At 40.0% G+C, this 26,428-nt stretch overlaps 1 protein-coding gene and 1 pseudogene across 2 annotated transcripts in view; both read right to left on the bottom strand.

Moving 5' to 3' along the window:
* The window catches only part of CA5B (carbonic anhydrase 5B), a 51,721-nt gene that overhangs the window by 5,948 nt on the left and 19,345 nt on the right, over positions 1–26,428 (bottom strand). For both annotated transcript variants that reach the window (XM_027054485.2, XM_027054486.2), the window contains 5 exons: positions 13,519–13,716; positions 4,569–4,687; positions 3,430–3,525; positions 2,331–2,393; positions 1,266–1,421 (listed from right to left, as the gene is read on the bottom strand). In XM_027054485.2, the coding sequence (XP_026910286.1) occupies positions 1,266–1,421; positions 2,331–2,393; positions 3,430–3,525; positions 4,569–4,687; positions 13,519–13,716 (632 nt within the window). The remainder of the gene's footprint in view (positions 1–1,265; positions 1,422–2,330; positions 2,394–3,429; positions 3,526–4,568; positions 4,688–13,518; positions 13,717–26,428) is intronic.
* Positions 4,701–8,037, bottom strand: LOC113597698 (serine/arginine-rich splicing factor 11-like; annotated as a pseudogene).

Raw genomic sequence — 26,428 nt, 5'->3', positions numbered from 1 at the left:
AGATCCATGTCTTTTTGGCAAGTTAGGGAAATCTCCATTCATTTCTATTTTATTTAAAAATTTAAAAAACTGAATAGTACATTTTGCTAATGCCTTTTAACAATGTATGGAAATAATTACATGATTTTTCTATTAAGATTCACTGATATGATGAAGTATGTTAATATCATTCCTAATAATGAACCATCCTTGCTTTACTAGAATATATACTACTTGGTCAAAATGTGTATGTTTCTTCTAATGTACTGCTAGCTTCTGTTTTTCATGTATTACCTTTGCTTCCTTTAAAACATATTCTTCAGAGATATCAATCTTTAGTTTACTTTTAATTTTTAAAAATATTTAATGGGTGTTGGTATCAGTTATCTTGGCTTCATAAAAAAGATTTTGGAAGCCTTTGCTCCTATAAAAATGCTTTGTAATTAATAAAAATCCCATAAAGCAAGCATATACAAGTACCATTATAGTTTAAATTATGAATTAAACAGGATTTTGTGCACTGAATTGAGTAATTAGTGGCAAGTAATTACCACTTACTTTTAAAAGAGAAACTTTTAAAAAAGAAACTTACTTGTAAAACTTACTTTTTAAAGAGAAAATAAACTCCAAGTTCAAAACAACTGACTTAAAATTTATGGACAGACACTGTTGGATTCTGTCTTTATCCTGAGGTTCCAGAGCAAAATTTCCTTAAGGATTTTTTTTAAGTTTATTTATTTATTTTGAGAGAAAGTGCATGTAAGTGGGAAGGGACAGAGAGAGAGGGAGAGAGAAAGAATCCCAAGCAGGCTCTGCACTGTTACTGCAGAGCCAGATGTGGGGCTTGAACTCATGAACAGTGAGATCATGACCTGAGCCAAAATTAAGAGTTGGACACTCAATCGACTGAGCCACCCAGGCGCCCCTCCTTAAGGATTTTAAAGGGTTGTGAGCACACCCATCTCCAGTCTTCATTCTTCCCTTTAAAAGGGCCTTGTTTATATAGAGAGTCATATTTATATATAAAATACACAATACATAAGACATATGTCATTGCCAAATATGGAAGTAAAAAGCTTATGTGTCCTAAATTTTAACTGTTCTCTCTAGTTGGTTTGAAGAATTCCCCAATTTATATCCACATTTTGAGATAAGATGTTAGCGCATTTTAATAAAAATGTAGAAGCATTACAAGATGTTCAAAACCGGTGCCAAAGTTTGAGCCCAGCCTTGTGTTAAAGGGGCAGACTAGCATGTCCTCATACAGAAAGGTGGAAAGAACATACCTGATCGTGATCAACCTCTACGGGCTGCTTCTTAATGATCCAGGTGACAGACTCGGAGAGGGGCGGGGTAGTCAGGGACCCCGAGTAGGTCCAGTAATCTGGGCAGGCGGGCATCAGGCAGGAAGGATCAAATGACCCAAATTCCACAAGGGTGTCCTGGCAAAGAGAAGGGGTCACCGAGTCATCATTTTGTGATGAAAACCACTCAGAAATCGGATGATGAGGCAATGATTCGAGGGGAATCTGGGGACCAGCAGTGGTCTAGAGTATCTCTGGGCACCTTCAGACAGAATCACACCCGTGCACTGCTCCTGTAATTAACTATGTATGTCTGATCATCCCCCATGGGAACACAGCCAAAAGCACTTTCCCCCTCCATTGTCATGAGTTTGCTGCAGGTGCCAGTCTCCTCTGAACTCTTCGGGAGGTGGGAAGCGTCAGGTGGTAGCTGGTGCATGAACAAGGAGGCTTGTCTTTCTCAAGAGAAACAAACAGAATTCTCCTTTCTAAAACACAACGCAAAGTAGAGGGAGCCAGGCTCCTGCATCAAAAGGGGAGAAAGAGACAGGCAAGGAAAAAGAGGGAGAGTGAGAGGGAGGGAGAGGGAAAGAGGCAGTGGGGAGGGACTGAGGTGGGGAGAAGAGGGGGAGACAGGGAAGAGGAGGACTTCCAGGGAACAGCCCCTTTGGGATCCTCAAGAAGCAACAGTTAATCCTGGGGTCTGGACAGAGGCGTCCATGCGGACGGGCCGGACGGAAACGGGTAACTGTTCTTCACAGCAGCCAAGCCAAGCGTCCGTCCCACTCTTCCCTGCTCCCCGCCTGCGGGATGGGAGGTCTAGCCAAGAGGGCTGGTCTGAGTGTTCCCACGGGGACGTCGAAGACGCTGGTGTGCAGGTGTCGGAGGAGAGGAGGGGACGGCACCATGTTCCCGAGTGCCGAGCGCTCAGTGGCATGGCGGCAGAACCAAGGCAGTGGCGAGTTGTGTTCCAGGGCGCCTTGTCAGCGTCTCCACTCGCAGATTAAACATAAAATGTATTTCAAGTGATTTAGGGGGGGAAATTACCTTATGCTTGATTGATGGCAAAGTATCCACCAATTTCTGCAGCTCTTTGTGATGTTTTCCTAGCTAAAGAAGAAGCAATGAGAAAATATTAAAAACAATTGACACTTCACTTTTGAAATCAGAACAGAATATGAATTAAAATTAGCCACCTGGTGATCACATATAAACAAAACAATCACACTACTTAAACTACACTTAAACGGGCAATTTAGGTTGCTATAAACGTCACTGAATCAAATTAGACACAAAACAAATGAGCAGGCTGTTTGCTGATAGGGTCAGTGTGCCTGCGGGGAAAGGTGCCCCAGCTCCATTTAAATATCAGTTCATTGGGCGCCTGGGTGCCTCAGCCAACTCTTGATTTCCACTGAGGTCATGATCTCAGGGTCCTGGGATCCAGCCCCTTGTCAGGTTCCATGCGGAGCATGGAGATTGCTTAAGATTCTCTCTTTCCCTCTGCCCCTCTCCCCTACTTACATGCTCTCTCTCTCTCTCTCTCAAATAAATAATAAACACCGGTTCTTACATTGAAATTTTAATTAATTAAAATGAAAAACCATACCATGGTCAAAGTAGCCACATTTCAAGAGCTCATTTGCCACATGTGGCTTGTTACTCTTGTTACTCTATTGGACTGGACATTTTTGTTTTCAGAGAGAGTGTGTGTGGCAGGGGCAGAGGGAGAGAGAGAGGGAGAGAGAGAAAATCTTAAGCAGGGTCCATGCTCAGCTGCTTGGCACACAGCCCGACAGGGGGCTTGATCTCATGACCATGAGATCATGACCTGAGCCACAATCAAGAGTTAGACGCTTAACTGACTGAGCCGCCCAGGCGCCCCTGGACTGTGCATTTTAATATCATTTGAAATATATTCATAGCAATCTCTTCTTTTAACCATTGTTCATTTTCTTTTTTTTTTCCCTGAAATTGAAATAGAGTTGACATACAATTTTACATTAGTTTCGGGTGTACAACATATTGATTCCACAAGTCAATTATGGTTTTTTTTATCCCAATATACTTAGATCTTAATATGACAATGTTGTATCTTTTTACCCCACAATACAACACATCATGTAAAGTGGTAAGACTTTTTTACCTTTAAAAATACTCCTATCACAGCCAAACCATTTTCTTCCAGTGCTGCATCCTCAAAGTTTTCAAATTTGACTGCATTCCAATGTACCAAGTGCAGCTAAAACAGCATTAAAAGATGGTTTGATACATGAGCATATAGGATTGCTCCAAAACAGACAGCCTTATTCAACACATAATATTTTAATGTTTCCTTGCCCAAAATAAAGCCACTGAGAAAAGCATACACCAATCTGGTGCAAAGTGAGATAGAAATAAATAACAGGAAGAAATGTATGCAGGAACAGCAATTAACATTACTTCTGAATAGAGGGATTTATTTGGAGAAAAATAAAAGAAAACAAATACAGCAAAGTGGGTAACATTTCAGGGAGGGAGCAAACTTTGTCCATTCCCATGCTGTTTTGGATATGAAACCGTCATATCCAAAATCCATTTGCATCTAAAGGAGAGATGTTTATATTGAGAGAAATAGATTCTCTGTATGGGAATTAAACAAGAGTTGAAGATAAATTTATTTGAGGGATAACCACTTAAAATGTGCTTCTTTTCACGGTAACATTTAAAACCAAATTAAGGAGAAATTGTAAGAATAAATTGTGTTTCCTTATGCGGTCCCTGTACTTCCCTACAAATTATTTCTTGTCCATCATTTGCCAATGCATCATCACCCAGTCTCCCAAGTAAGACCCTCAAGGTCACGGTTAACTTGCTCCTCTCCTCTCCTGAAGTGGACCATGCCTCCAAGTCCTGTTGCTTTTATTTCAGAAATGCTTGTTAAATCTTGCTCTTTTTCTGTTTCTATTGTCGCAGGCTTTATTTAGGCTTCTCCCAATTCTCACTTGGATTAATTTAATCTGGTGGCCCTGAATTGTTGCCTGGCTTATAACTTCAGGCTATAATTTGAGCCTAGCTTGGAATTCTGGAAGGATTCCGTTTTAGGATCTTGAGTTTCATTTCTGCTCGATTATGTGAGATGAGGGCACGTATCATTTTTACATGTATAACCTGGGAATAATCAAATATGCCCGAGAGAGCTATTTAGCATTTATAGGAATCATTGGATTTTCCATGATAATTTCTTAGAAATTCAGCATTATCCCCACTTCACGGCTGTCGCTGTTCCCAAGCTGCTCAACATACCTCTGCCGGGTAACATTTGCTGTCCACAGTGTGCTCGGAGCCCCAAGCATCAATGGCCCCCCAGTGAAAATGGAATTGCTTCAGTCGGTAGTTGTGTTCCAGGGGTCCTCCCTCGATCACTGAAATGGCACATCCAACAATTCAGGGGACAGTTTTTCATACCATGGAGGAATGCAGGGGAAAGGCCGACTCTTTGGGGGGACCTTCTATGTGAACTGTCTTAAATGGGGCACACTGTATTAGATACGCGTGTATATAAACTTGATTTCCACGCAGTCAGTACAGGTATAAGGGCAAGACTTGCACTCTGAAAGACACTGAGAATTAACACACTCCAAGCTCTGTACAACCATTAAAGGCCAATTCTTGACTTATTTTTATATTCTATATTTACTGTGCCCACTTCTTTTTTTACAGGAACATGAAATAAGGGTTTTATTAACAAAGTCTTATAAAACAATTTCAGAAACTGTACATCAACATGACACAGACTATAGCCTACTTTAGTTTTTTCTGCACAAAAGTGAACCTTGAAACTCCTGTAACTAAGAAAACCGTTGCCTAACTACTTTGCATTTAACCTGGAATCACTGTGCGCATAAGATTACTACTGCAGTACCAGTAACACAAATTGATAGGTTTTATACTGGACGTCACATAAAAGTACATTATCAAGTAGACTTGTCTTGGGACTCCTGGGTGGTTCAGTCGGTTAAGCGTCTGACTCTTCACTTTGGCTCAGGTCATGATCACAGGCTTTCTTGGGATTGAGCCCTGCATCAGGCTCTGTGCTGACAGTGTGGAGCCTGCTTGTGATCCTCTCTCTCCCTTTCTCTTTGCCCCTCCCCTGCTCATGTGCATGCACACTTCTCTCTCAAAATAATAAACATTTATTTAAAAGTAGATTTGTCTTGGGGCACCTGGGTAGCTCAGTCAGTAAGCGTCTGACTTCAGCTCAGGTGATGATCAGGTTTGTGAGTTCGAGCCCTGCGTCGGGCTCCGTGCTGACAGCTCAGAGCCTGGAGCCTGCTTCAGATTCTGTGTCTCCCTCTCTCTGCTCCTCCCCCACTCACACTCTGTCTCTGTCTCAAAAATAAATAAACATTAAAAGTAGATTTGTCGTATTTTAAAGTATATGAACGTCAATTTAAAATGCCCTACCCCCTTTTCCCAACACTGAGATTAAAACAAACTAATAAAAGAGTGGAAAATTGAAAACCAGGACAAGAGATAACTTTCTTTAACAGATGGGCTCAGGATAGGCAGAAGCCTTCACTGATGTAGATGTGGAATAAATTATTTCAGGGAAAAAAATTCCCAAACACCTTATGAAAAAAGTATACAACTCTACTTCAAAATATGTTATTTGCTCACTACCAAAGACAATTTCATTTCAAATCTTGTTTCTGTAATTAAAGCCTAGTCAGTCATCAAAAAAGGTTAGTGCAGATAGAACCTTTCAAAGTTAAACAAAAACCACAAAAATTTAGCTAAAAGCCTTAAAGGGTGATTTATGTCAAATTTTCATTTTCAGATGTAATAATAAGAATGTTGGGGCGCCTGGGTGGCTCAGTCAGTCGAGTGTCTGAGTTCAGCTCAGGTCATCATCTCACAGTTCATGAGTTCAAGCCCCGTGTCAGGCTCTGTGCTGACAGTTTGGAGCCTGGAGCCTGCTTCAGGCCCCTTCCCTGCTCATGCTGTGACTCTCTCTCAAAAATAAATAGACATTAACAAAAAATTTTTTAAAAAGAATGTTAATTTGTCATGTCAACAGATAAGACCATAAGTAGATCCATCATGTTGGAGGGTTTTAATGACATTTAGGATATTCCTGCCACAATTAACATGCAATCAGTGCATTCCCTACATAGCTGCATTATAGCAAGGAATCAAATTCTAGAAATACTACAAGTGAACTTACTTAATAAAGGAGATCATATAACATAAACTATCCATGGGTGCTGTGATGTATGCAGCTTTTCGTTTTTGTTTTAAAGCAGCACCAGAATACTTTTAAAACTGCTTGACAGATTTCACCATGTCAAGATTGGTTACTCCCGGGGGTGCCTGGGTGGCTCAGTCAGTTGAGCGTCCGACTTCGGCTCAGGTTATGATCTCACAGTCTGTGAGTTCGAGCCCCAAGTTGGGCTCTGTGCTGACAGCTCAGAGCCTGGAGCCTGCTTTGGATTCTGTGTCTCCTTCTCTCTCTGCCCCTCCCCCGCTCATGCTCGCTGGCGCTCTCTCTCTCTCTCTCTCTCTGTCAAAAATAAATAAACATTGAAAAAAAATTTTTTTTAAAGAATTGGTTACTCCTGTATCATTTTCGAAATGGTTTTGGATGTAAACAACTAGTATCAATATTAGAAGCTTTGTATCCATTTATAACTCAGAACTGTAAACATCTAGGTTTGGTAGGAACAAAAACAGCATTAAGAAATCACACAAAGGAATGACACTCGTGCATGTATGCAGCTGGATTCCCATGGTGGCAATATTCAGTCACTCATAAACATGTCTTCTCCATGATGATCATTCCCATTCACTTTGGATTCTTTTAGTGAATCACCAGCTCCCTTTTCCACAAAACATCCTTTTGTTTTAGGGGAACTTGGTTCTGTTGGTTTCTTCTCTTTTTTCTCTTTCTTACTGTCATTCCCTTGTTCCTCTTCATTATTAATTTTACATCTTTATCACTCTCTGATTTCGTTTTCTGATTCTTTTCCTTATCTTTACTTTTCTTCTTCTTGCTTGTTGGTCATTCTCTTCCATCTCTGCTTCTTTCTTTACCTTTCTTCTCCTTTTTATATCTCCTAGGGGATATAACTAGACATTTTTCTTTTAGGTGACCTAGGCTTTGTAGGAGATCTTGTGCCACGCCTACTTCATTGGGGTTGTCTGTCTCTGCTTGCATTTCTGGAATCTATGGCTGTGCTATAACTTTCTGGTGGTGTTTTGGAACACTCCTTTTCTTTGTCTTCTTTCTTTTTGCCCTGGTTTTTGATGTACTCCTTGACCTTCTACCTCTCTCTCTGAAATGAGATCTTCTCTGTCTTGGACGTTTGGATCATCCCCTACTCCTTGACTTAGAATATGATCTCCTTCTCGATCTGCTTCCTGACTGCCTGTGCCTAGAAGACGAGGGCGTTCGCCTCCTGCTAGAACATGCTCTTGACCTTGAGTTACTGCGCCTACTTTTTAAATGTGCAGTAAAATGCAAATTTCTCTTAGCATATTTATCCAACCCAATCTCATAAAACTGAAGTATGGGGACAAAAGATATTTTTTTATGCACTGATACTTTTTTTAAAGTAAACTCTACACCCAATGTGGGACCCAAACTCATGACCCTGAGATCAAGAGTCATGTGCTGTACCATGTGCCATCATGTGCCAGCCAGGTGCCTCTTGCATTTCAATTTTGGAAGATACTACTGTTTTTTTTCCCCTTCCATTGAAATAAAATAGGAAATTTGCAATTACAACAATCCCAGGACTAAATACATTGGATATGTCATGCAGTGGTCTGCTATGTATCTTATTGCCTTTTGAAAATACTTTACATAATTTCTTCCTCTAAAAAAAATGTTTTGAAAGAGGTGAGCAAAGACACCAATGACCACTTTTCTTTAAGGGGCAGGGGAGGTACAGAGACTAATACCACCTGATTCACTAAAATAACAGGAGGATGGTACTAAAGCATACTGAAATAAAAATGAAATATTTTCCAAAACCTTGCTTTTCTATGCCAGCTCCATATTGGGAGCTTGACTTTGGCAAAATCCAATCTAATCTGTTGAATGAAATTGAAGTTCTCGTCCCATGTTAAGTGACCAAGGCAGAGGGGAAGGCTAGCTTTTCTCTCCTATCTCCAGAAAAACACTGGCAACATATTCTGGAAACTTACTGTGTGTCTCCTCCAAACATAATGAGCAAGGCAGAGAGGAGCTGTTACCAGTGGGTGGCTGCAGGGGGAAGGGGGCAGAACTGGTCTTCAGGTGTGTTTTGATTCACCCACACAATACTAAATACATCTTAAAGTTCATTGCCAACATTTAAAGCTAGACAATTTCCCATAAAGTCTACATTTCTAACTGGAGAATGAGAAGGCACATGGAGGCACATGGAGAATGAGAATGTGGGGTACATGCTCCCACCAGGCAACAACAGGCTAGATGGGAGAAACGGCCACCACCTTTCAATGGTCCTGCCAGTTTCTCAGTCGCCATCACTGCCATTTGTCTCAGATTCTCCCAGCCTGGCTCATGCTCATTACTTCTATGGCGCTATAGGCACCTCTCCATTTGTGATCCCTGGGAGAGAAGTGAGATGCCCAGGCATCTGATTTGGGCACTTCTAACTAGAAAAATCATGAAGTCTCTACATGCACTGGATCCACATAAATTGTACATAGGGGAGAAGTGAGACAGGGAGGTATTCTCCTATATAATGGGGCTAAGGGCATGCACTTTACAGGAAAGGGACCTCAGTTTGAATTCATTGGCTTTGTGCCATTGGCCATGTATCCTGGCAATTTCTAAGAAGACTCCCAATGAACCCTATCTCTTGGTATTCACACCCTTGTGTAATGCCCTCCCCTGAGTGTGAGCTGGACCTTGTGACTTGCTTCTAAGGGTAAAAGTCATGCGATATGAGTTTTGAGATTAGGTTACAAAAAGATGCTGGTTGTCATCTTGCTTGCTCTCTCTGACGAAGCCGGCTGCCATGTTGTGAGCTGCCCTATGGAGAGGCCCACTGGGCAAGGAAAAGGGAGTGGCCTCTTGCCAACAGCCAGCAAAGAAACCAAGACCCTGAGAGAAACTGAATTCTGCCAACAGCCACGTGAGTGAATTTGGATGAGGATCCTTCGCCAGAGGAGTCTTGAGATGAAACCCCAACCACAGCTGACACCTCCATCACAGCCCAGCTCGAGACCCAGAGCAAGAGTACGCAGGTAAGCTGCACCCACATTACCCCTCTCTGGGCAAGGTCTGCAGAACTGGCTGTGTATTAGCTCCTGCCTACCTCAGGCCTCACTTGGCTGCCATTTCCTTCTTGCACTTACACACAGTAGTACCAAACACAAGCATTGCACTGCCTTGAACCTCCCCCTCCATGCAGACAGCACAGGTGTCACCCCCTCCAGGAAGCCTTCTCCCACCGGACCCCACCTGAACACTTCCCTCGCAGCGCCTGGCACTCTGCATTAGCGCTGTCTGTTCATGGGTCTGTCTCCCCACCACAGTATTAGCTCCTTAAAGGTGGCAACCATCCTTTCTTCCTCTTTCCATTCTGAGCACCTGGCACAGTGTGTGGTACTTAGAAGATTCTCAATGAAACCAGGAACTAAAGAAATAGACTGCAAAGTATCTGTTGGGTTTGTTAATTGAAACATCACTGGTAACCTCAGCAAGAGCGAAGAAAAAGGTGGGGTCGGGTGGGGCAGATGTGTGGATGACAGGGGGAAATACAGTCAGCAAGAAACAGGCAGAAGGGAAACAGAAGATTGTAAATTAGAAAGCAGAGTGGTCATAAGATATATGGAATAAGTGGGGTGATGGAAATGTTCTCAAATTGGATGGCCCTAACGGATACACCACTCTGTAGGTTTGCTACAAATCATTACATTGTTTTCTCCCAAAAAGCAAATGTAAGACCAAAATTAGGAAGGAGAACTCTTCAAATGTCTGGGAAACATTCTTCCTGGGTTTACCGGTGATACCCCAGAAGTGTGTAAAGTGACACAAGATGGGGCAGGAAGCACCCTTTGGGGAGCAACAGGACCCATCTCTTCCTCTCTTTGAGGTCTAGTGACCTAGCTGATGAGAGTACTTTCACAGGAGGTGAAATTAGAGATCATCCATGGACCTCAGCTCAGGCATAATTTAGTGCCATTCCCCATGGCATTTTGCATCCCTCACATGCACTGTGTCCTATTCAGGGGAGCCAAACAACAAAACAGTACCCAGCAAAGGGCAGTGCTATGAGATGCTCACATACCTTCTCTTATTATCCTTTTAATTTCTGTAAGGTTGGTGGTGATGTCCCTCTTTCATTCCTGATTTCAGTAATTTGAGTCTTCTCTTATTTGTTTTCTTGCTCCACCTAGCTAAAGGTTTATCAGTTTTGTTGATCTTTCTGGAGAACCAACTTTTGACTTCATTGGTTTCTGCTCTGTTCTTTGTGTTTGTTTTGGGTTTAGTTTGCTCTTCTCCTTCTAGCTCCTTAAGGTGGGAAGCTAGATTATTGATTTGAGAAATTTCTTCTTCTCCAATAAAGGCATTTTCATCTCTAATTTCCCTCTAAGCACTACTTTTGCTACATCCCATAAGGTTTGGTATGGTTTCTTTTTGTCACATACCTTCCTCAAACCCTTTCTTTGCACACCTTATCCCGAGTTCTTTGTAAAGCACACTGTAGCAGCATTTCCTAGTTGCTTTTTTTTTTAAATTTATAGACATTGATATTTATTAGCTCCTTTCCTTTCTACAATTAGAATTGGTTCTTGCCTTTCTTCATTTCTAGGAAGTCTTTGCTGTCTTTTACTTTTTCTTTATTTTTTATGTTCATTCACTCTTTCCTCCTCTTTGAATGCTATTAATTATTTTGCAACAGCATGGAGAAATAGCAATGAAGAATAAGCAGGAAATAGGAGGCAGTCACTGAAATGTGGAAAAAGAGAGAGATAGAGAAAGTTAGATACTTATCAAAGATTAATGGTATTTTAAAGAGAATGATTATTAAAGCATAATTTAAAAAAGGGTTACCTATTTTGGTCCTTCCTAACAAAATAAGTGGAAAATTAGCAACCTCTCTACAATTTTTCTGGATATTTTATAAAAATAGTGCGACACTGACATACCTAGGGAAGGTAACATCGAGGAATAATCAATTTAGTGAGTTGTGCTTGGAGGTACCTAAGGAGTTGTTATGAGGAAAATGCAGGTCATTTGTATTCCATCTGAGATTGCCCTAGCAAATGGGTGGATAAGAATTCGTGAATCTATTGTTAAAAAGGGGGAAAAATGACTAAAAAATGAAACAGAAAGCTATTTGCCTCGAATGATCTTGAGATTAACTCACTTGGTTAGAAACCTATTTAACAACTTCCCACAATTTCCAACTCAGTGAAGGAAACCTATATTGGAAACAGTCTCTAGACCGTCAAGGTCATTAGAAAGCTGACCAACACTTAGGATCCTCAGAAGAGAAGAAAGAAGGTTGCCAAGGACCTAGACAAAAGTGAGACTTGAGAGGGTTGCTGTGCATCCAGAGTGTATGTAGGAGAGTTGGTATTTACAGACTGGGTCTGCCCATTGGTGTAGTCGGCAGGAGTAATGCTAGAACTCCTGAGACAAGTAAAGCTCATTGTCATGCAAGATAGCTATCTGGAATATAGGAAGTTAGGTTGCTGTTTTGAAGATTTCTGGAATCCTTATATACAATGTAACACTACAGCATTCCAGTAATATAGCTTCCGGTTGACACAGGAGCACGCTATAGGGTTTTGGAAAAATTAGGAAAGATACTAATGAATCTGGGAGGAAAATGAGTAATTTCTTCTCAGTTTGAGAAATGTAAGCAAGATGTTCAGGTTTGGGGGGCCACGTCATACCACAGAGGAGAAAGGAAAAAAATGGGGAACACAGAAACACCTAAGCTCTTAAAGACAGGCCTGAACACTTGGTGGATCACAGCAGAGAAGTACATCAAAGGGAAGAGAGCCAGAGAGAGAGAATTCCCATTGGAGGAGCAGTCTGTTTGCTGTTGGGCCAGAGAGCCATGTCTAAGTTTCAGAGCAACCCTAGGAAAATGCATAGAGAACCAAGATACAGTTGGGAATTCTAGAGCGAGGATAGATACAGGACTAAACGCTTCCATTTATGCTTTAGGTTACATTTTGTACTTGATTCATTAACACGTTCATGGGCTCATTTCCTCATATTCATAAGAGAAAACTAATTTCCTAAAGGGTTTCTCAATCTTGGCTCTATTGATATTAGGGGCTGAATAACTCTTTGCAAATGTTGTCCTGCATACTGTAGGCTCTTCAGCTGTTTTCCTGGCCTTGACCCACAAGACAACAGGTGCACCCCACCCTCCCAAGTGTGACAACTTAAAATGCCTATGCATGTTGCCAAGTGTCCCCAGCCCCTGGGGAGGAAGGGGTGGTAAAATTGCCACTGGTTGATAACCACAAAGAGAGACTATTTCAAATAATAATTATTTCAGATGAAGACTATTTGGTACCATCAAATCTGATTTGAAAAGGAAAAGAAAAAGAGAAAAGAAACCTACGTAGAATTAATCACATTCTGTGTTCAATAGATACTAAAAGTTTTAGGTAAACTTTGAAATCATTCAGATTAGTTTATATCTGGGTAGGTTCAAAACCAGAGAAGATTCAAAAGCAATATAATATCTGGTTTTGAAAATCTCCTTTAAATTGTGTTTCTTCTAAATCAACAAAATTAACAGAATATGAGTTTTCATTTTATAATATAGAACTGGTTGTTAAGATTATAACCTCATGCACACATGAATATGCTTTTTTGCCCCATTTCAAAGGTACTGCAATCTGATCAGTTAAATCTGATTAAATAGTATTACTATTAAATGTAAAAGTGTCTTGTAAAGTCAGCAAGCAGAGAAAATCAGTACGTATTCAATACACACAAAATAAATTTCAGGCAAAGCTTTAATTTCACAACCTATCTTCTGTCTATACATACAGATACACATACTTATTAATAAAAGTACTACCTATACTAGTAGAAGAAAATGTTCATAAAAACTCAAAGGGATTTTTTTCATACATTGAAAAAGCTGAGTGCAAGGAGTCCCATGCCACCACTCATAGAGGTCCATGGTCCCAAGGAGGCAGTGTGGTGTGGCCTGTGCTCACATCAAACTGTCCCTTTAACTCCACACAAGACCACCAGTCTGACCCTCACCTGATTTATCTGTAGAATCTTCAAATTCCACGAGGAAGGAGTACCCGTTATTCCAGACGTGGAGGCAGGTGGTCGGGTCGTAAGAGATGGTGAGCGGTTTTAAGCCAGGATCATAGACACTGTCCCTCCACCGGATGTTGATGGGTGACTGGCGCTCGCCCGCCGGGACCAGGTCCACGCTCTCCCAGAGCGGGTGCACTAGGAGAAAAAGCACAGCGGGGCTATCATCAAGACGTCTGCTATGTGGGATCACACACGAGGCAATTCTAGTTGTGGGGAGTGTGTCAAGGCCCATGGAGTCTACATCTTAGGAATTAGCCACCTGGGGGCTAAACGGACTGATTAAGGCAGAGGACAAAGGCAGCTCAGGGAGCACCTTGCACGGGCACAGACGTCTGCTGCTTTGTCAGACACAAGCGGCTCAGTCCACCCTCTGATTTCACCCGAACCAAGTGCTACCCGCTCTTGTGGTAACAGTAAGACGCGTGCAGATTAGCACTGTGTAGAAGGAGGGTACCTTCAAATGAGCTGTTTTTCTTTATTGATAATTTTCTGAGCCCCACTTACCAAACCAAGTTTACATACAAATACAAATCAATGAAATTTCCAATAATGAATTATTTCCAACAAAGGAAATGTGGGAAGAAGAGGAAGAATTTTTGAAAGCAAATGTTGAACCAAGCACTGTAAGTTTTTGATCGCTTGGCTGGTTGAAATAAACACTTGTGTGGCATGCACCTGTAACTTAACTTGCAGTTTTGAAGATCTCTGGATTATTTACACAATGCAATATTACAGTCTTCCAACTGAGATGGGGGAGACAGTCTTGGGTTTTAGAAAAACTAACACAAATGCCAAAGAATCTGGGGAAAAGAAGAGTACTTTCTTCTAAATTTGAGACATATGAGTAAGATGTTCAGGGTTTGGGGGCCATATTATACCAAGGAGAAGAAAAAACAAAAACAGGAGACACAGAGACACCTACATCTTTAAGGACAGACTTGAACACTTCTTGAATCACAGCAGAGAAGTGTGTCAGAGGGAAGAGAAGCAGAGAGATGAATCCCTTTGGTGGGATTATATGGTCCTATATAAGTGTGTATGCTGAGTTCACCTCCTATATAAGCAAACTGTGAGGATTAGGCAACCATCCTACAAAACCCGGGTGGAATATTAGTACTGCTAAGGTCCCTCAAGTTCTGTCACATGCATAGCTATGGACATTATATATTAAAGTGTCCATGCACAGTTTGTTCCCCACAGACACAATATAGCACTGATGATGATTTTTCTACAAAGAGCCAAGCAACAGGTCTTTGTGCTAAATTCCTGATAAATCTCAGCAGACTTCCTGTAACATAGACAGAGCAGCTGCTGAGACATCCATGCATGATGTGATAGAACCCATGTGCATGATACGGGGTGCTCCAGTTCTCTGCCCTTTAGTAGCACCACAGACACAGAAGAACCAAGAGCAGCAGGACAACCAGAAGAAATATGAGTTGAGATAAATCATTACCAACAATGCTCTGTACCTCACTCCACCTCTAAGAAAGAGTCTAAGGATTTGAGAAAGTGATGAGGTAGCTGTGACTTAGTCGATCTCCTGTGTGTATGATGGGGTCCCTTGACACTCCACTTTTCATAAAATAAAACAAAGCCAAACAGAAACTTACCACTGTTTACTCTTTAAAAATTTTCTTTTTAATGTTTATTTATTTTTGAGACAGAGAGAGACAGAGCATGAACAGGGGAGGGGCAGAGAGAGAGGGAGACACAGAATCCGAAACGGGCTCCAGGCTCTGAGCTGTCAGCACAGAGCCCGATGTGGAGCTCAAACTCACAGACCATGAGATCATGACCTGAGCCGAAGTCGAAGTCGGATGCCTAACCGACTGAGCCACCCAGGCGCCCCTACCACTGTTTACTCTTAAAGAGAAGGCATCTCTTTCTGAGCTAGCTGCCCCAAAGCTAGAAATTCAAGATCTTAGCCTTGTTACTTTTGGAAAAAGAGCCCCAGCAGTATAGACAAAGCTCTTCAGGCAGTTACTAGAATAGCGATTCTCAACGAAGGGAGCAATTCTGCTCCCAGGGGACATTTGGTAATGTCTGCAGATATTTTTGGTTGTCGCAACTAGAGTTAGGTGCTACTGACATCTAGTGGGTAGAGGCCAGGCATGCAGCTAAACATCCTAAAATTCCTAGGACAGGCACCCACAAGAAAGAATCGTCTGGCCCCAATTACCAATAATACAAAACTTGACAAGTCTTTGTCTTGGGCTGAAAGATAGAGGCAAACTCAAACTATCCTCTTTTTCGTTTTCTTTTTTCATATAGCTCAGTACTCCCATCCCTAGAGAAATCTGAACCCAGGGTTTTTGTTTTTTTCCCTTAGTGTAAAAGAACTGGTGAAGAACGAGAATTTATTTTAGAAAAGAATGACAACTTTCTGTTTCATAAATCCTAAGTGAAAAATATATATGAATTGTTACAATACAGTCACAATCTGATTACAATGCAAATTCCTTGCAGACAGGAGCCATATCTTCCTCCTCTGTTTGTTCCCCTATAGTGCCTTATTGAATATACGTCCTTTCATTTTCATATTGATTGTCCATCTGCCATTTCTGGAATAAAAAGGTCTATTTCATTACTGTGTAATATTTTTTAAACTTCTAGAATCCCCTAGAAAAGCCCTGATTCGGTTTGATTATTTTTTGTTCTGATTTTCAAACTTTTAATTCCAATTTAGTTAACATACAGTGTTATATTAGTTTCAGGTATACAATATAGTGAATCAACAATTCCATATATCAACCTGTGCTCATCCTTAAACCCTATCACCTGTTGCACCCATCAGCCCCCACCCAACTCCCCTCTGGTAACCATCAGTTTGTCCTCTATAGTTTAAGAGTCTGTTTCTTGGTTTCTCTCTCTCTCTCTCCTTTTTTCCCCTTTGCTTGTTTGCTTTGTTTCTAAATTCCACATATGAGTAAAATCATATGGTATTTCTCTTTCTCTGACTTACTTCACTTAACATTATACTCTCTAGCTCCATCCATGTCCTTGTAAATGTCAAGATTTCATTCATTTTTATGACTGAATAATACTGCATTGTATATGTGTGTATGTGTGTGTATATATGTATGTGTATATATACCTCTTCTTACCCATTCATCTGTCGATGGACACTTGGGCTGCTTCTATAATTTGGCTATTGCAAATAATGCTACAATAAACGTAGTGGTGCATGTATCCCTTTGAATTAGTGTTTTTGTATTTTGCGGGTACATACCCAGTAGTGCAGTTGCTGGGAACTAAGGGGTAGGTTCCTTAACATTTTGAGGCATCTCCATATTGTTTTCCACAATGGCAGCACCAGTTTTGCATTGCTACCAACAGTGAAAGAGGGTTCTTTTTTCTCCACATACTCGCCAACACTTGTTGTTTCTTGTCTCTTTAGTGATTTTTGTCTCTTTCTTGTTTCTTTAGTGATTTTAGCCATTCTGAAAGGCGTGAAGTGATATATCATTGTGGTGTTGATTTTCACTTTCCTGATGATTAGTAATGCTGAGCATCTTTTCATGCGTCTGTTGGCCATCTGTATGTCTTCTTTGGAGAAATGTCTGTTCATGTCTTTGGCCCATTTTTAAATTGGATAATTTGGGTTTTTTGCTTTGTTTTGAGTTGTATAGGTTCTTTATATATTTTGGAAACTAACCCTTTATCAGATATGTAATTTGCAAATATCTTCTCTCATTCAGTAGTTTGCTTTTTAGTTTTGTTGATCATTCCCTTTGCTGTGCAGATGCTTTTTATTTTGATATAGTTCCAATAGTTTATTTTTGCTTCTGTTTCCCTTGCCTCAGGAGACATACCTAGAAAAATGTTGCTATGGCTGATGTCAGAGACATTACTGCCTGTGCTCTCTTCTGGGATTTTTATGGTTTCAGGTCTCACATCTTAGGCCCTTAATCCATTTTTTACTTTATTTTGTGTATGAACTGTGGTCCAGTTTCATTCTTTTGCATGTAGTTGTCCAGTTTTCCCAGAACCATTTGTTGAAGAGACTTTTTCCCACTGCATATTCTTGCCTGCCTTGTCAAAGATTAATTGACCATATAATCATGGGTTTATTTCTGGGTTTTCTGTTGTGTTACATTGATCTATATGTCTATTTTTGTGCTAGTACCATGCTGTTTTGATTTCTACAGCTTTGTAATATAATTTGAAGTCTCGAATTGTGATACCTCCAGTTTTGTTCTTCTTTTTCAAAATTGCTTTGGCTATTTGGAGTCTTTTGTGGTTCCATATAAATTTTAGGATATTTTGTTCTAGTTCTGTGGAAAATGTTGGAATTTTGATAGGGATTGCATTAAATGTGTAGATTCCTTTGGATAGTATAGACATTTAAAAAATATTTATTCTCCCAATCCGTGAGCATGGAATGTCTTTCCATTTCTTTGTGTCATCTTCAATTTCTTTCATCCATGTTTTATAGTTTTCAGAATACAGGTCTTTCACCTCTTTGGTTAGGTTTATCCCTGGGTATCTTATTTTTGGTGCAACTGTAAACAGGATCAATTCCTTGATTTCTCTTTCTGCTGTTTTGATATTAGTGTATAGAAATGCAACAGAGTTCTGTACATTGATTTTGTATCCTGTGACTTTACTGAATTGATCTATCAGTTCTAGTAGTTTTTTTGATGGAGTCTTTCCAGTTTCTGTATGTAGTACCATGTCATCTACAAATAGTGAAAGTTTTACTTCTTCCTTCCAGATTTGGATCCTTTTCATTTATTTATTTTGTTGTTGTCTCATTAGTGTGGCCTGGATTTCCAGTACTATGTTGAATAAGTGGTGAGAGTAGACATCTGTGTCTTGCTCCTGACCTTTAGGGGAAAGCTCTCAGGTTTGCCCCATTGAGTATGATGTTCACTGTGAGTTTTTCATACATGGCCTTTATTATGTTGAGGTATGTTCTCTCTAAACCTACTTTGTTGAGGGCTTTGATCATGAATGAATATTGTACTTTGTCAAATGCTTTTTCTGCATCTATTGAAATGATCATATAGTTCTTATTATTTCTGTTATTGATGTGAGGTATCACGTTGATTGATACTTCAATATTGAACCACCCTTGTATCCTGGGAATAAGTCACATTTCATCATGGTGAATGGTTTTTTTTAACGGATTCTATTTGCTAGTATTTTGTTGAGGATTTTTGCATCTTTGTTCATCAGAGATATTGGCCTGTAGTTCCTTTTTTTGTGGTGTCTTTATCTGCTTTGTATCAGGCTGTTTACTGGCTTCATAGAATGATTTTGGAAGTTTTCCTTCTATTTTTTGGAATAGTTTGAGAAGAATAGGTATTAACTCTTTAAATTTTTTTTTTTTAATTTACTCTTTAAATGTTTTAAATTTTGCCTGTGAAGCCGTCTGGTCCTGGACTTTTGTTTGCTGGAAGTCTTGATTACAGATCCAATCTATTTGCTGGTAATTGGTCTGTTCAGGCTGATTCAATTGTAGGATGCCTGGCACCAAGAGACTCTGAAGGACCTTCCCCTCTGAGATACTCAGACTGTGGCCCAGGAGTTGAGAATTCACATTCTTCAAAACCAATTCGTGAGGGTCTCCTGTAAAGACCAGGCAAGAAGGGGACTAACAAGCAGATCCCCAAGACGATCCCTCCTTTCACCCTGACTCGTCCCCCACTCCATTCAGGAAATGACCAGAATCTATTCTCACCCATGCAAACGCCAGCCCCCAAATCCCAGACCTATTCCTTCATTGCTCTTTTATGACCTTGATGCTTCTGTCAATTTATGTCCTTTGATTCACGAGGTCAGCTTCTGGAAGATTTTTGACCCCCACTCCCACCCCAAACCTCCTCCTCTGGAACCCAAACCATCCCCCCACCAGGGGCCCTTGTCTACTGTGGCCTTAGGGAAGACAACTTTTGCCAACGGTTTGATCTGCTAAAAATAATTCACATTTTGTTCTCCTCTCCCATCCTCTTCCTCCATGTTAACAAAATACAGAATGAAACAATATCTTGGTAGTTGCTCATACTTTCCCCCCAAATAGGAAGACGATTACGTGTTCTGACTAACAGTGCCTTCATTTTCAGGTTCTTCTTGTATGAAGAAAATGAAATAAACAGAAACTGTGATTTTATCAACTATAGTTTCAGTGAGTCGAGGTACACCGTCATCATGAAGGAGTCACTAATCTATTGCTGACAAGCATCAACATCTCTTTAGATTCCATGGAGAAAATGTGCTCAGTTTTAGTTCTTATTAATAGGACTAGTCCCGGCTTTGATTTCTTTTGTGCCTATACCACCCTATGTGTCCAGCCTCAGGAGTGTCCCTCTTTCACCTCCTGAAGCACAGGAAGCACGTTCCTGCCTTGGCCCCTCAGTTCCTGCTCCTCCCTCTCCTCAGAAAACACTTTCCCCTCACTCAGCTCCCATTGTAAGTCTTGGGCTTTACCGTCACCTCCTCAGTAAAATGTTCTCTGGCTACTCTTATAATATGATCTTCTTCTTATTTTTTGATCATAACACTCTGATTTTTTTTCTTTCAAAAGATGTATTCCACTGGTATAATTATTATTGTATTTATATGAAGGGTAGCAGAATATGCCATTGTAGGGAAGGACAAATAAGTTTTACTCTACCCTTCGAGGTCCTTAGCTGAGACACCCTCCCCCCACTGTAATAAAAATATAGATTAGTAGGAGAAAAATTTTTAATTATCTATTTCCTGACTGGAGACCCACAGAAGTATGAGACTCCAATGGCAGTCAGGCAATTGAGGCTTAAATAACAGGGGAGCTAAGGAAAGGTGCAGAGGCCCGAGGCTTCAAAGCGGAGGAAGGCAATTCACAGGAAGGTGAGAAGAGAAAATGCAGGGGAAGCCAAGTTTGCCCTTCCAAGCAGGTAAGTCTCTCTAAAGAAAAAGCTGTCTCTGGTAATAACTCTCTTCCTGGTCCAGCCCCCCCCCTTTTAATGTAAATTTCCCTGATGAAAGGATAACTTCTACTCTCCTTTCAATGCTTCTCCTGTGTCTGCAGTTTCTCAAAATAATCAGCTCAAAGTAATCCTTATGCCAAAGAGGCATATTTTGAGGTGGTGAAGGGTAGCAAGATACACCATCCCATATGCCTCTTTGGCACAAGGATTATTTTGAGCTGATTATTCTGGCAACAGCCAACACAGGAGAAGCTCTGAAAACTGAGTAGAAATTACTCTTGGTGTAAGGGAAATCTCCATTTATAAGGGAAATCTCCTTGTGCATGGGTGTCTCCCTCTCTGTACCAGGTGAGAAGGATGACTATACATCACCAGAAGCTCTCATCAACAGGAAAAGGCTAGACTTAAATCCACCTAACAACCATGCCCTTGTTCACTGTGCTTTGTTCGGTAACCTCCCATAACTGCCCCCCCTCAACATCTTTTGTCTTTAGCTGAAGATGGTATTTAATGTGATGGCTGCGGCCATCTCAGGGAGCTTCTCAGTCTTCCTAGGTCTCTCCCATGTGTCCAGGAGGTGTACAGGTTACTAAACTTGTGTTTGTTTTTCTCTTGTTAACCTGTCTTTTATTATGGGTGGTCTCGGCCAAGAACTCAGAAAGGTGGAAGGAAAATGATTTGTTCTCCCCTACACATATACGCGTAATTATCTGCCTCTCCCACTGCTCCACAGTCTACAGCTGAGCTGGCTTTCAATCACTGCTTGTGCACTGAATGTACAAGATAAAGAGCATCCTTGAGAAGGTTCCAGTCCCCTTTTCTGTTTATTCCTAGTACCCTACTGATCACCACATTACTTTTTCATTAAGGATCTTTCAGGTTTATCTCTTCCGTGCCTGGCCCACCACCAGCAGCCCAGTTCAGGCCCCTACACCCCAGACGTCACACCATGCTCCTTGATTTCTTTTCCTGCTCTCTCATTCCCCTTTACTCCATCTTCCCAAACTTTGGTTTTGACATTACCTCCCACCAGGTTGACCTTTCCTTCTTTTGAACTCACATCGTGTTGACTCTAGCCGTTTTCGCATCCAACCATTGCTCGTGCAGTGTGCATTTGCTTTATCTGCTCACGGGGCCCGTGTCAAGGCCTCAGTGTTAGGGCCTGTGTCCTAGACTTCTTCTACAACCTCCAGGCTGAACTTGGTACCAGGCACAAAGGAGGCACTTAATGCTTATTTTATTGATAGAGAAAACCAAATAAGTTGATACCAAGGCTCTCTACCCTTACCTCACTCACACCAATAGTCTCTCCAACCAGGCAAGCAGGTTTACACCAGTAAACCTCCTTTGTTCTACTGGAGGCGTCTCACAATGCTGTGGGAGACTGGAAACACCATTTTCACCATATGACCCTTACTGCCTGTGAAATGAAGGTCTTTGCTCTCTTAGACTGATTTTGGGAGTAAACTTCTGGATCACAGGGACAGATCACCTGTGCCCTCTTTGGACGCATCTTGCATTTTCGGTTAACCATTAAGGCTTATTGGTTTCCGTTGCTATTAATAGATCCCACTCATCAATGGCCAGACAATGGAACCTTTAAATTAGCTATATTTAAAAGAGAAATATTCTTTATAGAGAGCTCTCACTTGTCTTACTAGTAAAAATCACAGAAATTAGACTTAAGAATTTTCCTTTCTATGGAAGATTTATAGGGAGCACTCAAGGCCTAATCTCCAGGCTTAAAGTATGCAGGTAGCCATGTAAATCCTGAAAGCTAGGAAGTGAATTTAAAAAAAGCACCTGAAACTACCAACAAGGCTTGCTTTGATTCTACCTTCCAAGGATTGATAATCAGGCCCTGTCAGCTTCAGGCATTCCAATGCAATGTCCTTTGCAGGTGTTTCCTGACCCCCTACTACAAAAGAATTCATGTCTTCTGGACAGCACTTTGAAAAGATCCAACTAAATGTAGAGATAAAAAGAATGACTACACAAACCCCCTTCACAGGAAACAGGACCAAAGATTTCTCCTAGGCCCTCTTACAAATGATCTGTAAAAAGCATTATTCAGGGATTAATAGAGGCCCGTGTTGAATTATGTACCCAGAAAGAAGGGTTAAAATGCTTTCTTAAGTGTGAGAATGTTAAGATGCTTTATACAGAGAAAAATCTTTTCATTCCCATTTTAGTTAAAAACCTCCCTAATTTAGTTAAAAGGACAGGTCAGTCTTTTGATATTCGGGCTGTAATCTAGTTCTTTGAGGAATTAAAAACAACTCTTGGTCTTATAAGTCTCTACAAACCCAGAAATGCAACTCTAGAAGCCAGTCAAAGCCCACCTATCTTTACCAATCCCCAAACCTCACCTATTCCTCTCAAAGTATTTGTGGGTATCATGAAAGATCAGGATATTAAAACAGTGTCCTGTACTTTTTTTTTTTTTTAAAAAAAGGTAAATTTTAAATCACAATTACCCTGAAACTCGGAAAAAACACATTTTTTTGCATTCATCCTGTCCCTTGAAATCATAAATCTTACATCTTTAAAATGTAAATACATCCCACAATTGCCTGAGACTGAAGAAATAAAAGGGAAAAAGAGGTTTTTTAAAAATACAAACTTCTAGGGGCACCTGGGTGGCTCAGTCGGTTAAGTGGCCAACTTCAGCTCAGGTCATGATCTCACCGGTTTGTGAGTTCGAGCCCCGCATAGGGATATCTGCTGCTTGCTCAGAGCCTGGAGCCTGCTTCAGATTCTGTGTCTTCCTCTCTCTGTCCCTCCCCTGCTCTCTCTCTCTCTCTCAAAAATAAACATTAAAAAAAATAAAATAAAATAAACTTGTAAAAGAGTTCTATTTCATTGGTTTGTAGGCAAGTGCTTATAAGAATTGAGTATTCCAAAACTCTGGAAGATAGAAACCCAAATGCTCTGTTAAGGATATGTGATCCGGGGAAATATCCAGTTCTAAAGCTAATTTAAGGTTGTTGGCTTAATTAAAATAAAATTGTCTTTAGCATTGTGCATTAAATATAAGACTTTTGGGGCGCCTGGGTGGCTCAGTCGGTTAAGCGGCCGACTTCAGCTCACGTCATCATCTCACGGTCCATGAGTTTGAGCCCCACGTTGGGCTCTGTGTTGACAGCTCAGAGCCTGGAGCCTGTTTCAGAATCTGTGTCTCTCTCTGTCTCAAAAATAAATAAACGTTAAAAAAAAAAATTTTAAATGTAAGACTTTTGTCTATGTTTAATGAAGGTCGAATGGGTTCTTGTTGTCTCTGTTGCAAATGTGTCAAAAACATTAGAGTAATGGTTAACTTTGTCTAATGCTTCATGCAGTTTTGTGGGTAACCTGAACATAATTGTTCTAAGAACAAGTAGAGTAAATAGATATAAATAAGATTAAAAGGTTTATAGGTAAGCAGGGTGCCTGGGTGGCTCAGTCGGTTAAGCGTCCAACTTTCGGCTCAGGTCATGATCTCATAGTTTGAGGGTTTGAGCCCCACATCGGGCTCTGTGCTGACAGCTCAGAGCCTGAAGCCTGTTTCAGATTCTGTGTCTCCCTCTCTCTCTGCACCCTGCCCCCGCTCACGCTCTGTCTCCCTCTGTCTCAAAAATAAATAAACATTAAAAAAAATTTTTTTAATTAAAAAAAAAAAGGTTTATAGGTAAACTTTTGGGTGGCTTCCAAAATGTTTGGTAGCCTGAAAATTTGGAATTTTGCTAAGTTACATGATGAGTTGATTTACTGAATTATCTGCATCATTTCCAAATAAGATAAAATAATGAAACATTAAGTAGTAAACATAGATCTGTCTACTTTTGCTTTATTGCAGAGCAACTAAAGACAAATATGGTTCTATTAGTAAATTTGCTATGTGATTTCTTTAAGAAATTGTACTATGAAAAAATGCATGTTTCTAGAAATTATGGAATGTATTCATAAATTTGTGAATCTAAAGAATGTTGGTATAACAAAAGTTCATAATTGCTTAGTACTTAGTTTTCACTAGAAGCTAAAGTTCCTACGGGTTAAGAATTCTAATAAATGTAGTTAAATCTACTAGAAATAATAAGAAAAATGACTGTATGCAAGAAAAGTAAGATCTGTGTTTGGGGGAAAAATATGAGGAATGGGAATACATTTTTGTTGAGGGACAAGAAAGTAATTTCTTCCTAAAGTAAGACTGGTTATTTAAAGAAGGAAAACTTAGGACAAACTCTGAATGTAAACAGTAAAGTTGTAGAAGGTTTATGAAGAGGGAATCTTTAGAAGGGAATTTTGTGTATGGTCAGTACTAGCTAAGATTAGAATAAGTTTAAGTAAGTAAATGGGTTTCAATGACAAAAATATACTAACGCAAAGGTAAAATTCTTGTTTTCTCATTGTTAAAAAAATTTTTCTTAAACTATTGATCTGCTCTTAATAAAACACTGTAAATGCTTTTATCTTTAAAGTTATCTGACTAGAAAACAAGGATTCTGTATTTTGCCAAACTTTTCTATGTTTTTGTGGTCTTTGATTTACTTTTGTAAAAAACCTGAATCATAATATTTTTTAAAAAACCTAAATTTGCTCACAGCTGTGTAACCTTCTGTATTTGCCTTTGGTATCTTTTATCGTCACTTTGGTTACATGGATAATTAAATATTGTTTCAAAATGATCAGAGATCCTATTTAATGAAATGTTTAAACCTTTTGATATTTTTTTTACATACACCCCAAAATCAAATTCTAAAATGAAATCTTTTCACTACAATCTAACTGAGATGTTTGAGAGAACTCCTGGAACATTTCAAAGATTTTGTGAGAAATTAAACTAATTAGGCTTATTTGATGTATTAAATTAAATGAGAAGCATTGCCAAATAAGTGACATTAAACCCTGTGAAATTATATTTGTGTAAAATATACAATTAAAATAAGTGTCCTAAAAACTATTTATAACACCCCTAGAAATCTGATGTCATGGTATGTTATCTTGAAGTGCTGTGTGTTAGAGAAATAATCAAATTTCCTTGTGAACTGCATCATACTGAACTCTAATCAAATCTTCAGCCATGGCCATTTTTAACTCTCGTCATTGACAGTTACTGTTTTACACTAGGATGTCACTGCAAATGTATTTCATCTTCAGTAAAACTCAGTGAAAAAACTCTTGAGCACAGGTTTCTGATAACCTTAAAATCATAAAACAGAGGGGCACCTGGGTGGCTCAGTCGGTTAAGCATCCGACTTCAGCTCAGGTCATGATCTCATGGTGAGTTCAAGCCCCGTGTCGGGCTCTGTGCTGACAGATCAGAGCCTGGAGCCTGCTTCAGATTCTGTGTCTCCCTCTCTCCCTGTACCTCCCTTGCTCATGCTCTGTCTCTCTCTGTCTCAAAAATAAATAAAAACATAAAAAAACTTTTTTTAAATATAATTTAAAAAAATCATAAAACAGAACTAGGTAAGAATCTCTAAAACTAGTGGAAAAACTGGATTCAAGCAAAACAAAAACATGGGACTCAATGAACTGAGGATGATAATTATAATTTTGGTGACTTTTTGTTTAAAATATATCTGACTTTTTGAAATGGTTTGTTTTTCTTTTCTTTTTTTTTAAAATGTTTTTATTTATTTTTGAGACAGAGAGAGACAGAGCATGAGCAGGGAAGGGGCAGAGAGAGAGGGATACACAGAATCTGAAGCAGGCTCCAGGCTCTGAGCTGTCAGCACAGAGCCTGACATGGGGCTCGAACTCACAGACCGTGAGATCATGACCTGAGCCAAAGTCGGATGTTTAACCGACTGAGCCACCCAGGCGCCCCATGAAATGGTTTGTTTTTCAAGATTGAGGAAATATTTTCTCTTAAGCTAACTGACCTATAATAATTTGATAAATTATACTGTTATAAACAGAATTGAAACATTTATCTTTTCTCCCTACCTGAA

The sequence above is a fragment of the Acinonyx jubatus genome, chromosome X, assembly GCF_027475565.1.
Source record: "Acinonyx jubatus isolate Ajub_Pintada_27869175 chromosome X, VMU_Ajub_asm_v1.0, whole genome shotgun sequence".
NCBI lineage: Eukaryota > Metazoa > Chordata > Mammalia > Carnivora > Felidae > Acinonyx > Acinonyx jubatus.
The sequence above is the reverse complement of the archived record's forward strand: the minus strand, read 5'-3'. Positions and strand labels throughout refer to the sequence as shown.